Raw genomic sequence first — 13,044 nt, 5'->3', positions numbered from 1 at the left:
AATTTTTTGGTTTTTTTTTTTTTTTTTTTTTTTTTTTTATTGTGTTGTGTTTTTGGTTTTTTTGTTTAATTTGTTTGAAGCCCTGCAAGTAGAGGGACTTTTCCTGGTTGGCATAATCCTGACTGGAGGAACTGCTGATTTTGGGGACACACTGGTGGTACAGCTCTGTCAGGGTGCAGGGGGAGGGAGCAGTGGGACAAGCACAGGGCAGATTGGTCCAGCCTTCTGATGAGACCAGACCAGTGTGAGCTGCATCCTCCCAGCATCATGTTCTGTACAGCTCCTGCAGAACACTTCCTAACTACAGACAGAAGTTCAGCTTACCTCCCAAAATGTCTTTTCAGTGGCAGCCTCCCCACGTCTTGGATAAAAGCAATCTGAGCTAAGAACAAAGAGCCACCAGTATCACACCAGGCAGATCATAATGAACAGACAGCTGAGCACACCAGAAAATAAACACTGACCTTAGCTGAGTATTCCTGTGTATATTTGAAATACATAAATACATATCTGTGTATATATAAAGGAAAGTAAATATTGCTGGAGGTGTGGGCTGTGCTGGCGCTGAGGAGCTGTGTGATCTGGTAGCTGCAGAAGGCACTGCAGCTCCTGTAAGCTGGGCAGGAGCTGCCCTGTGCTGGCACTGTGGTGGGACATGGTCTGATGATCTACGTGATAAACTGAGCCTTGCACAGTGCTAGAAAGAGATTTTAAAGATAGGGGAGTTATACTGATTGTCATCAGTCATGTTAAAGCTAGTAAACTCTGCAAGCTTGGGGTATGGAATGGGAAGAACTTCTACATCAGAGGTTAGGGCTTCTTTTATCCCTCCATGTGTTTGTTCACAGCCATACACGGTGGAGAAGACGGGTGCATTTCAGGGCTTTCTCTGCCACATCGTGAGCTGGGTTTTCTGACGCTCTTTGGGGCCGCCTCAGCCTCACACCTTGTCTGAGTGGGCTGAGTGGAGTTGTCCTCTCTGGGCCTGCCTTTGTGAGTGCTCCCAGGGCAGTGCTGAGCTCAGAGCACTCACCCCATCTCACAGGGGCCCTGCTGCCAGCCCGAGAGCTGCTCTCCAGCCCGCCTGGTGCCGCGCTCTGAGAGCACTTGCCTGTGAATCATGCTCTGCACATCAGCTCTGAGGACGTGTGGAGCTGTGAAACAGCCTCCCTGAGATCAGGCAGGTACAGGATCTGCGTCTTCCCTGTCCACAGAGCCAGCTCCTCTGCAATTGAGGGAAATTAAATTGACGTGGTGGGATTGTCTGGTTTCGATGTTGACTATTGCTCATCCTGGCTATTCCTAGGTGCTAATAATAAATAGTTTCCTAGCAGTTCTTGATCCTTTCTACTTTCCAATACATGAGTGCAATGTGTCTCATCCCATTCTGCAGACAGGCAGATGGAAGAAGCCTGAAGATTTCTATGTGTGGGTGCAGAAACTGCTGGAGTACAGCTGTGCTTGTGTTTTGTCCTGTGCTACCTAATTCTGCCCTGACAGAAGGGATGCAGTGTCATGCAGAGCCTGCACAGCCCTTTGCCTTTGTCTATCCTCCTTATTCCATTTATTTGGCAGCTCCTGCCTCTGAGTTCCTAAAGCTAGAAGAGTGTTTTCTTAGAATTCCTTGGTTCCAGGCTCCAGGCTTGTCAGTCTGGCTGGAGTTCTTTTCAGATGTAGTTCTTCCTGAGAAAATCAGAACATGTGTTGAGAAATGTTGGTAGTTTGGATGGAAAAAGGCAAGCAGGGAGTTTTCCTCAAGTTTTTCTGTGTGTGTGTTTATATATTTGTATGTGTACATGCATGTGAGTAAGCAGATACACGTATATGTGTGTATGTATGCTAAAGTTGCTTCTGGGCTTTTCAGCAGCTTCTGGCATTCAGGAGGGGTTTGGGATGGGGCATTTTGGGAGTTGGAGGTGCTGTGGGGTAATGTGTTGTGTGTAACATACTGATAACACCGTGTGGTGATTTCTGTCTGGTTTTCATGGACAGCAGCCATTTGTGTCAGATATTCAGAGAAGGTGACTGTGCTGCTGGTTTTTTGCAACAGCAGTCTCCATCTCTGGCATCTGAAAGCTGCTCAGGGCAAACGTGGGGAAACTCTGTCTGCAGAAAAAGCTGTACTTTTAAAAATGTGTGTGCTCGGTGCCAAAAGAACAACTGCTTGGAAAGGTCCCTGAGGCTTTGCCAGAGAAGCTGCTGCAGCTCTGTGCCAAGGCTCACCCAAAAAGGGAGGATGGTTGTTTTCCATTTCCACAGACACACTCAGAACTGAGCCCCCTTGATGCCACGGGTTCAGCTTTTCTATTTTCCAGGTTCTGTGCTGCTCTAGTGTGTGGGTCTGGCTTCACATCAGGGGATGGTGAGCTCTGTGCACAGAGCAGGGAGACAAAACAATTCCTGCTCCAGCTGGGCACCAAGGACAAATGATCCAAATCTCAGCCCAGAGCACAAACCCCGTGGGCTGGAGAGAGAAAAACAAGCAGGATGGGAGTGCAGGGGCTGAGCTGGAATTGGACACTGAACTGCAATGTGCACATGGAGCAGAGCTGATCCCAGGGAGAGACCCCGTGAGCGCTCGTGCACTTTGGGACCATTTGGTTCATTCTGGGTTCATTTTGTGCCATTTTGGTTCATCTTGGGTGCAGCCCTGGCTGGGCTCTTGTGCTGCCCAAGGTGCATCCATGGAGGAGATCCTTTGAATAAACCCCTGCTTTACTCTTTAGCTCTGCCCAGTCTCTGCTCCAGGTCAGCCTTGATAAAGCATCGCCCTGACTAGGAGAGGCTGGATAACAAAGGTAACCCAGTGGTGACAAGTGAAGGAAATGCAGTTTCTGCCAAGCGTGGTGGTAAGGGAAGGTGACACAGTGTGTTTGGGTATCTGAAAGGACTAATGCATTCAGGCTGCCTTGCCCTGCTTTGCAGTGCTGGCATTCTTTCCCTGCAGTGACAGACTGGTCATCCCAGCAGAATAAACTATGAGGAATGCAGAGGAAGGAGCAGTTTGAGTAAATTGCGCAGGAAAAACTAAATAAATGATTTATGCTTTACAGATCTGTGCTTAGCATTGGAAGTAAAAATGTCATACTAAATCTTAGGAGCAGACACCTTCCCAAATTCTGCATCATTGGTGTCATTGTGCTGTGATACAGGGCTGTGCAGAGAAATTTTGGTCTGTGCACCTCTGCCTGTGAATGTGCTAAAACAGAATGGGCATAACAGGATAGTAGTTGAAAAGTAAAATTCTGCAGTTACTTGCTTTCCTTAGGAGGACTTGCTGGGCTTTGAGGAAACTCAGTTTGGACGTGTCTGTTGTGCAGTCAGTCTTTATTCACGTTATGCCTGTTTAATTGTGAATTGTAGAGCAGCAATGAAGTGATTCCTGCTTTGTTCAGCAAACTGCAGTTAGCTCTTATGCTTAAAGCAAGCTCATTCTTAATAAAAGATTTTGCTATTTTTTAGACATCTTGAGTCAGTTTCTGTAAATTAGTTTTATTTATGTTGTTTCCTTTTAGCTTCTAGCATTTTCATAAATGTTTTTCTTAAGAGACCTTCCTGTCAAACCGAGAGCTCTCCTTTAAATATTTTTCCTACTTTTTCCTTCCAAGCACTTGTTAATCCACAAATTTTAGGTTGATGCATTGAATTGTCAGATAAATAGAGGAATTATACCCAGCAGTGTTGATCCTTTTCCACTTGGCCAGCAGGGTGGCAGATAAATCAGTCCCTCCAGTAACAGAAACGCTGCACACTGGGTTAGGATGCACGTGTTGCATTGTACACTATTACATTGTTTGGCACAATATTGCGTTATCCCATTATTTACTGGATTATTTACTGGATCCCATTGTTTACTGCAGTGTGGTGTGCCTGTGTGTGGTGTAGGAGCCCATCCTTCCTTCAGCTGTCTGTGCACACGCTGGTTTCAGACCCTTGCCTGTGGCTGCTGGTCGTGTCCTTGGGCAGATTTTGGGTGATTTACCTGAGAGCAGAGGCAGCTCTGCCCGAGTGCAGGGCTGGGAGGAGCAGGGGGTTTTTGGGGGAGCACGGGGGTCCATCCTCCCTGGTCACTCATCACAGGGGTGCAGAAGGGCTGGGCAGGGGGGCTCAGGGAGCTTTGGGGCTGGTGGTTTCATCTCTGACGAGCTCAGGTGTAGAGAGCTTTGTAACAAGCTGGCTCCTGGATAAGGGCCACAGCCAGATTAATCTGCCCGAGATACAAACAGGGGAAATGTAGAGGATTTTGTAGATAGTTAGCTAGCTAACAAAGATCATGCTGAAAGCAAGAAGGAGACGAGGATAAAAGCAGCAAGGTCACTGTGCCCTTGCCGAAACTTGAGGTTGTAGGAGAGGTTCGTTAGCTAGCAAGAATGAAGGAACGATAGCAGAAACCATAACAAGGTGAACACAAGAATGTAAACGTAGACGTAGTTGACTGATAAATGACTAACCAATGATGAGCTCAACTTTTGCAATATGCATTAGCCTTATTAACACTGCTATAAATGTGTGTGCCTATCCAATAAACTTTTGAGACTTGTTGTTCATCATCTGGTGTGCAAGTCTTCCTTCTCCATCACTCAGGGACTGAGAGCATGGCTGTTTGCAGGGAGCTGAGCTGCAGCTCATTTGGAGCTGCTGACAAGAGTGATGTTTACAGAGGCTGATGGTGAATTGACTTCTGATTTAAGCAGGCATTGGTGGCTGCAGAGATAAAATAAGCATTGACACATCATCCTGCCTGTAATCAGGAAAATGGCCTTTGGTGATCATCTTGCTGCACAAAGGACACACATGAAAACCTTCTGCAGCAAACTTTGTTTTCATGCATCTTGTTAAAAATTTAGTTTTTTCACATATTGAATCTCTGACTTTCCATTTTTTTATCTACAATGTCAGGTTCATACTCTTCAGTCAGAATGTCATATATATATATATATTTGATGTTGCTGTATCTACAATACAAATATTAAAATATTTGAAGATCTTTGCAGGTCACTGAGTTAATAATTTTAATTTAGGGAATAATTTTGAATATTTCCCATTTATTGAGTTGACAAACAAAAATACTGTCAGAAGTCACTGAACATTGATTGAACTATCATATTGTAACTATCATATTCCAGAGTTTATGCTAAGGAGTTGGATACATTTGGTTATAAAAGGGAAGAAAATCACAATTGAATTAAAGAAAATTACAAAAAATGAATGTGTAAACACTAGAAAGCAAACAGGTGTGGCATGAATCATCCAGTGAAATACACCCCAAAGCCCTTCCTTTTTGACTTTCCTTCTACAAATCAGCTCTGCAGACCTTGCTAAGCCTTGCTTTTCTGTAGTCATTGCTGTGAAAACATGAAGAGGTGGAAATTAAAAACAAAATCTTTGTGTGAAATGCTTGTCTAAGTCCCTGCCCACTGATGGTCAGCAGAAAGGCCCTTCTGTCTGGGGAGGCTGACTCAGAGGTGCTGTGCTGCTCTCCAGGTTCTTCCATCACCTCGTGGGGCAGTGCTGCAGGGTGTTCCTTCAGTTCCTTCAGCAGTGTGAAACTCTGCTGATTTACCAACAGGGGTGGGTGTGCTGGAGCATGGAGCAAGGGTTGGGAAATGGGTTTGTAGAGATTTTGAAGGACTGTGCTGTGTGAACTTGTCTGAGCATTCAGTGTCTGTCCACAGACAACTTCAAAAACAGTGAGACCTGACAAATCAAAATGAAACAAATGATAGATCATGGTTAGCTTGTTTGAAGGATGGAGTTTTGCACCTTGGCTAAAGGAGCTCTGCAAAATAGGTTTTTATGCATTTATAGTTATTGTGGCATTGTTAGTGATAGTGCCTTGTGTACTTCACTGTGCACGGCAAATGATGAACAAAGCCATCAAAGAACTTTTTCAACTCCTCTCAGTTGCCCCATCTCTGGGTCAGAAAAAGGTATTATCCAACACAAGGGGAAGAAGGCAAGGAAGAAAACAGCTGACTGGGGTTGGTGTTTTCCTTTGCTTGAAGGATGTTTGCTCATCCTGAGAAGAGTTGGGGAGAGGAGACTCCAGAGAGTGTAAAGACTGAAAACTTAATTTGATCAATCAGCTGAAGGCAGGGAAAGGATCACTGAGCATGTGCTGGGACAAGTCTGGTTAGTTGGACACGTGTTGTGGAAATTAACTTTCCTTTTTGAGAGCTGGGCCTCGGAGATCTATTGATCCTTTCAGGTGGGGGTGTGTGGAATGTAAGGCAGAAAATCTGTCTCTTTTTCCCTGTGAAGTTGGAAAGCCCTGCTAAAAGGGTATTGATTAACTTCCGTGCTGTAATACCTGCACAGTCCCTCTCATTGGCACAATTCCAGTCTTCTCCAGGCACTTGGCTGATTCACATCCCATGGGGGTGTGAGAGTGAGTGGAAGCCCTGAGGCCAAGCAGATTTTGTGTGTGCCTTTTCACTGGAGCTTTCTCCTGGCCTGTGGCTCAGTGCTCACTGTGTAATTCTGCTCAAGGCTGGCAGGGCCACCCTGAGTTCTTTCTGTGGGTTTCTAACCAGCTTATCTGTTCAGTGCTTATCAACAGCTGTGCAAATTGCAATGATAAGGCAGCATCCAGTCTTAATTCCAGCCGCCAGTTAGGGAAAACAGGCAGTGTGGAAATGCTGCATATTGTAAAGTTTGGTGTGTTTGGTGGTGCTGTGAAACGGGGAGGCACTGCTGATAGAACTGATAAAACTGCTAGCAGGAGAAGGTTATCAGTAATAACCCACCCTTGGTGCCTAGACTGAAAGAAAGTAATAAAGACTAAAAGAGTAAAAGAAGTAAGACTAAACAGTAAGACTAAAAGAAATCCAGCCCTTTAGTTCTACAGCATGGATCAAAATCTTCCAAAGGATAATTAAATATGGAATGGGGTAGGATAATAGCTTAAGTGTGGTCAGCAGAAGTCTTTAAGAAGAGATGAAGCAAATACTTGCTATGATTGGTGAAGATGTGTTTGTATCTACCTTGCAGAGATGTTAGACCACCTCTGGCAGTCTCTCTTTTGGCTGTGCTGGCTGCTGTTTGGGTTTGCTTTATTTGCAGTTTCACAGAGGTTAGAAGAAACATTTAAGAAAATACAGCACGCTTTTCAACCTACTTTAATGTTTTCAACCTACTTTAATACCTCATCTCTTCATTCTTTACCCATTCAGCTCCTAACAAAGCAGAGACAAAACAAAGTGCACCTTTGTAACCTCCTTCATGAAGGGAGTGTAAAAACCTGAATGTCAATTTTTTTTTTTTTTCCTTTGCAGGTTACAGGATGACAGAATTAGGATAGAGAGAATGGAAAACCTCAATTTTGAGTACAGCCATGCTTTCCAGAGGGTCACTGACTTCTATGCAAAAGAGGTGCCTGGTACTGCAGGTATGTTTGTTCAGATTTTTATGCAAAAGAAGTGCTTGACATGACAGGTTTTTCATTCCAAATATCTCTGAAGCATGCACCCTGTTAGCCTTTACAGTCACACAGGCTTTTGGCCACCTTTGCTTCCTTTTCTGCACAGTGGGATCTCATGTTGAGCTTGGAGGAAAAGGAACATTATTTAAATAGAAATGAAACAAGGCTACCATTACTTTTTTTTCATAGCTTGAAGGTGTGTGTTTAGACAGATTTAAATTTAAACGTGCATAACAGCTGAGGGGGATTACTCAATACCTGGAATGTTCCTCAAGAGTTCACAGAATCCTGGGATACCTGGGGCTGGAAGGGATGTCTGGAGATGATCTGGTCCAATCCCCCAAAAATGTGGTGACTTGCTAGGGATAGAATGCGTTGTTGATGCAATCTGATGGACAGCAGATCTGAATTTTAGTCCACAGGATGACAGAATATTTGGGGTTGGAAAAACCTCTGGAGCTCCCCCAGCCCAGCCCAGGCCAGGCAGGGTGCCCTGGGCAGTGGCACAGGACGTGTCCAGCTGGGGCTGGCACGGCTCCACACAGGGACACTCCAGGCCCTCCCTGGGCAGCTGCTCCAGGCCTCTGCCCCTCCATGGACACGAGTTCTCCCTCCTGCTGGCCTGCACCTCGCTGCCCTCCATGTGATGGCCACTGCTGCTCCTGCTATCCCTGGGCACCATTGCACAGAGTCTGGCACCATCCTTTGACACCCCTTTCAGGTATTTATATGGATGGATGAGATCCCCTCTCAGCCTTCTCTTCTTTAGACTAAACATGCTCAGCTCCCAGTCTCTCTTCAGAGATGCTCCAGCCTCTGAATCATCTTTATGGCCTCCGCTGGACCCTCTACAGCAACTCCTTGTCTTTCTTTAACCTGGAGCCCAGAACTGAACACAGCCTTCCAGATGTTGGCTCAGCTGGGCAGGGCAGAGGGGCAGGATCCCCTCCTTGACCTGTTGGCCATACTCTTCCTGATGCATTCCAGGATCCCACTGGCCCTCCTGGTCTGTGGCATTCACATTCTCTGAAGAAATTCCTTCGCCCAGGGTTTTTCTCCTGGGAAGCTGAAAGGCAGCAAGAGAGGCCTCAGAGAAAGGGAAAACAATTCTTACCTCCTTTGCTTCTCCTGTGTTGTGCTCATGTGGAATATGTTTGGAGATTGTTTCATTGGATTCTGCTGTGAGTTGTTTGACTCTTTGGTCAGTCAGTGCCCAGCTGTGTCAAGACTCTGGAAAGAATCACAAGTTTTCATTATTATCTTTTTAGCATTCAATAAGTATCTTTTCTGTATTCTTTACTATAATGTAGCACAGTATTCTTTATATAATATAATATAGTATAATAAAGTAATAACTTAGCCTTCTGAGAACATGGAGTCAGATTCACCATTCCCTCCTTGGCTGGGCACCCTTGTTTCCAATACTGGTCCCCAGGACACTGCCAGCTCATGGCCAGCTTGCCATCCACCAGCACCCCGAGGTCCTTCTCCACAGAGCCAGTCTCTTGTGATTGTGATTGTCACTCACAATCTGTTCTGGCACTTGGGGTTGTTCCTCCCCTGGTGCAGGACCTGTAGTTGTCCTTGTTGAACCTCCTTAGGTTTCTCTCTGCCCAGCTCTCTCAGACACACTGTGCCCTTGCTGAGCAGTGTCCCCAGCCCCTGCTGGCCACTCCTGGTGGCCTTTCTTTCTGCATGATTGGTGATCATCAATCAAAAACCCTGCAGAGCCACCTGTCCCATCACCTTCCCAGGGATGGAGGTGACCCTGGGAGTGTCCTGGGCCCTCCTTCTTGCCCTCTTTGAAGATAGGAGTAACATTCTTGTTAACTAAGTTCTAAAGTTCTTGCAGGTGTTACCTGAGAACAGCTTTAAAAACATCCCTGAAAAAAACTGAACTCTGTGGGTTTTTGAAAATACCAGTTCATGCTGTGGTATCGTGGGGTGAGTTTTCCTGTTGTTGCAGCTGGAACAGGAGCTGTAGTAGAGCACTGTGCACAAAAATGAAGATAATATACAAACTCCATTCTTAGTTTGTATATTTAGAAGTTTGTTATGCCAACAGTTAGTAATTTTTTATGAGGAAAAACCCATGAGTCAAATGTTTTCTGTTTCATTATGTGTTTACACTGCTGCAATGTGCCTGCATTATTTGGAACCATAAGTGTTATTTTGGAGCCTTGCTTTATGTTGATTTATAGATGTCATAAAACACTGTACATACATTAGAGACTTCTATTAGAATAAATTGAAAAGCACATTATCCTTTTTCTATGCAGTGGATTAACCAGAAAATAAACATTTAACAAGAAAAATTATTTTTTTTAGGTCCTCAAAACCTATCTATAATACTAAGCTTGGATAAGCCTGTTATTTGCTCTCTGGCAGCAGTAATTACATATCTCAAAGAATTTAATTTGGAAAAGATGCTTTACAATCCAAGGTAAGTTGCCTTATATAAATTTCCAATTCAAAGCACCACTTCTTGCAAGTTTTAGCAGACAGTGTCCCTGATTTTAATGAAAAACTTGCTAGTGATAAACATAGTCTTTGTAAAAATTACACCCTACATTTGATTTCCTAATCAGAAGTGAAAGAATCGAGTGGCTCCTTTGAGTGGTGTTTCAGGAAAACCTTTGTGAAGTTTGTTTGTGTAGATATTACTGCCAGTGATGTGAATGAGCATGTACTGCTGCCAGGTGTTACTGAAATCAAACAAGGTGCAAAAACTGGTAGATACTAGGGAAAAAAATAATTAAAGTTTGTTGGTATCTGTTGCATCTCAGCCTCAGCTTTACTGTGAAAAGCCAAAATGTGGGCTTTTCTAGGCAGCTTTAAAAAAAAAATAACTGCTGCTGCAACTTAGCTTTGCAGATGTCGTTGCAGTTTGCCAGCAGTGTGTAAATAATGCTTTCTTTCTGTGGCTCTGGAGGCAGGTATAAACTCTGTGTTGTAATGATCAGGCAGTGCTCAGCAGGTCTGTTTCAGCTGTTGAATCTAGTTACCAGTTTTAAGGAAAACTGTGTAACACATCCTGGCTTTCTGAGGAATCCCTTGCTGGGACTCAGGGGTGAGCAGGAGTGGGGAGGAGGATCAGGTGAAAGCTGTTGCTGGAAAGTTTCTGCAAAACCACACAGGCATGGATATAACCTTGTCACCTCCTAAGCAGTCCCAACACTGGGGCTTCTTAGATATGCTGATGTGACTACTCAAGATTTGTGGCTGGCTTATGCAGGTGGAATCAAATGAAAATGGAAAGATGTCACTGCTAAAGCTTCTCTTATCCTGTCTTGCATGAGTATAAAACATTGCTGTCCTACCTGGCTTAGCTTTGAAAATATCATTGAGGCTTATTAAATAAAACAGCTTTATCTGTCGTGGATCCTCTGCAAAATATTCTCCCAGTTGTCTCAGTGTTGCTGTGTCCCACAAGTATGCAGGGTTTAATAAAGTCAGTCAGGCTGCAAAGTTAGAAATAAGTCATGTCATTTGTAGATCACTCATGTGTTGTGTGGGATTCTGAGAGTTTGAAGCCCAGTTTTGAAGGGCTCCCTGCATTACCAAGTTTAGATTACCAGCTGCATTTAAAACATCAACTGCAGGTGCCAGCTTTAAACACTGCTTAAACACTTTCCCAGTGTCCGCCAAAATATGTGGAAAATATGTGCTCTGAATTTTGGGATGGATTTCTTTCCTTAAGTTGCCCTTCTCTGCAAGTTGTATTTGAATGTTATCAAAAGGTTTGGTGTGCTTATAGAGCTGATGAGGAAAGAGTTCCTGTGGCATCTTCCCTGCTGATCCATCAAGGGGTGTGTTGATCTGTGGTGCTCCTGCACTGTGGTGTGCCTGCTTATCTTGAGTGCCTTTTTGAAAAAAAAAAAAAAAAAATTGTTTTTTTAATATGCTGGCATAGGTGGAGAAATCTTGTAGAACTTCTGAGGAAGAAAATGAATTCCAGGGAAATGCCATTTTGTGGTCAGCTCGTGGGTCACTGCTGTCACAGTGCCCTGTGTGCAATCACACAGGAGGTGAATGTTCTTTCAGCTGGAGAAAATGTGAAATCCATCTTTTATGTAGAAGTAATTCTGTAGCAGAGGACAAATATAATTATGTGGAGGCTTACGTAGCAGCAGTCAGTCACATTTGTAACAGCTGCATCCTAAAATCAAGTACATTATAGGCTGGGAAGGAAAAGCACTAAATCTTAGCATTGGCATTTGCCTGCTGAAGGTTGCTCTAATGGATTTCTGGGGACTGTATGAGCATCTGAGGGAAAAGGCAAAGAAATACTTAATACCTTGGAGAAGTTCTGTGAAGAAATAACATTTCTTGAGGAAACTTTGTGGTCAGGAGCCTGGATTCTGCTTTGTTTGTTTCTGAAGCCTTTGTGCTCCAACTACCCACTGCTGAGTTCCACTTGCTGCTTGTAGTGTGTCATGGGGATCAACAAACTGAGCCAAATATCCAGAAAAACTCAACTTTAAGATTTTTCCCAATGCCAGTGAAATGCTATCTAAATACAGAACAGTGGAAGACTTTTAAGCAAATGATATCAGGCTCATTAATGCCCCAAATTAGGAAATTGAAGAGAAATAACTTCTATTGCTTTGTCAAAGAACTTGAAATTCCTAGAAGAATTCAGGTCAGTGAGCATACACAGATGAGTCAGAGAGCATGAAGTGGGAGTTGTGAGGTAGTTTTCAGTTTGTTAATGTGTCACAGGTCTGGATGAAGAAGATCTGTTTGATAGGAAGAATGACAGGAAAATCCATTTCACCTCTGTACCTTCTTTGGACAAACTTCAGCTTCTCCCAGCTGAAAAAAAGTACATTTCAGTTTGTAGGAAGAGTCATGAGTTACCATGTAAGTCAAGGAATCGTCATTGGGGGGGAGCAGGTTTTGCTATTGTATTTCGATAAAACTTTTAAATCTAGTTTTAAGATCCTAAAAAAAAGCAAACCATTACAAAGAAATAAAGATTTTTGCTGCAGCAGGAGCCCAAGCTGTGGCTAGGCTGCTTTAGCGAGTAAAAATAGATTTAATAATGAATGGTACAAGTTTTTGTTAATCACTGTGTTCCAATACCTTTGCATATGGAGAGACCTTTATAAAAGGCTTCTGTCAGGAAGTTAGTACACAGCTAGGACAGGATTTCAATACATTTGAGTACCCAGTTTTGTTTGAAAAAATCATCATTGGCATAGCAGTTGCTGAGGAAATGTGATGTGGTGTATTTCAATTTTACCTCTAAGTTTTCCTGCATGTTGGATATGGAGGAGAAAGACTTTCTAGACAGTAGTTTGTAAGTTTTGAACAGTGATGGATGAACTTCAAGAAAATCATACACAAAACAAAAGGGTTTCAGATCAAAAGTTCTAGCTCTGTGGAAATACTCACTAATGAGTTTAAACCTGGTTAATTAAACACAAAACATAGTCTTGGGCTTGACATCCTTTGCTGCTGTAGAGGTAAATGTCTTTGGTGTGGAGCCTAAAGAGAACTAGTCCTTTTGAAAAATGGAGAGACTTGTTTTTACTTCTTAAAGCTTTTAGAGATTCCTGCATTTCTTGTCTGTGTAAATTCATTTAGTGGTTTATTCACCACTAGAGATCTCAAAGACAGAC

At 43.6% G+C, this 13,044-nt stretch overlaps 1 protein-coding gene across 2 annotated transcripts in view; it reads left to right on the top strand.

Moving 5' to 3' along the window:
- MSH3 (mutS homolog 3) overlaps window positions 1-13,044 on the top strand; it is a 94,509-nt gene that overhangs the window by 28,169 nt on the left and 53,296 nt on the right. For both annotated transcript variants that reach the window (XM_041463332.1, XM_041463331.1), the window contains exons 9-10: window positions 7,275-7,387; window positions 9,749-9,863. In XM_041463332.1, coding sequence (XP_041319266.1) covers window positions 7,275-7,387; window positions 9,749-9,863 — 228 coding nt within the window. The remainder of the gene's footprint in view (window positions 1-7,274; window positions 7,388-9,748; window positions 9,864-13,044) is intronic.

The sequence above is a fragment of the Pyrgilauda ruficollis genome, unplaced genomic scaffold (genome assembly GCF_017590135.1).
Source record: "Pyrgilauda ruficollis isolate IOZ18807 unplaced genomic scaffold, ASM1759013v1 scaffold164, whole genome shotgun sequence".
NCBI lineage: Eukaryota > Metazoa > Chordata > Aves > Passeriformes > Passeridae > Pyrgilauda > Pyrgilauda ruficollis.
The sequence above is the reverse complement of the archived record's forward strand: the minus strand, read 5'-3'. Positions and strand labels throughout refer to the sequence as shown.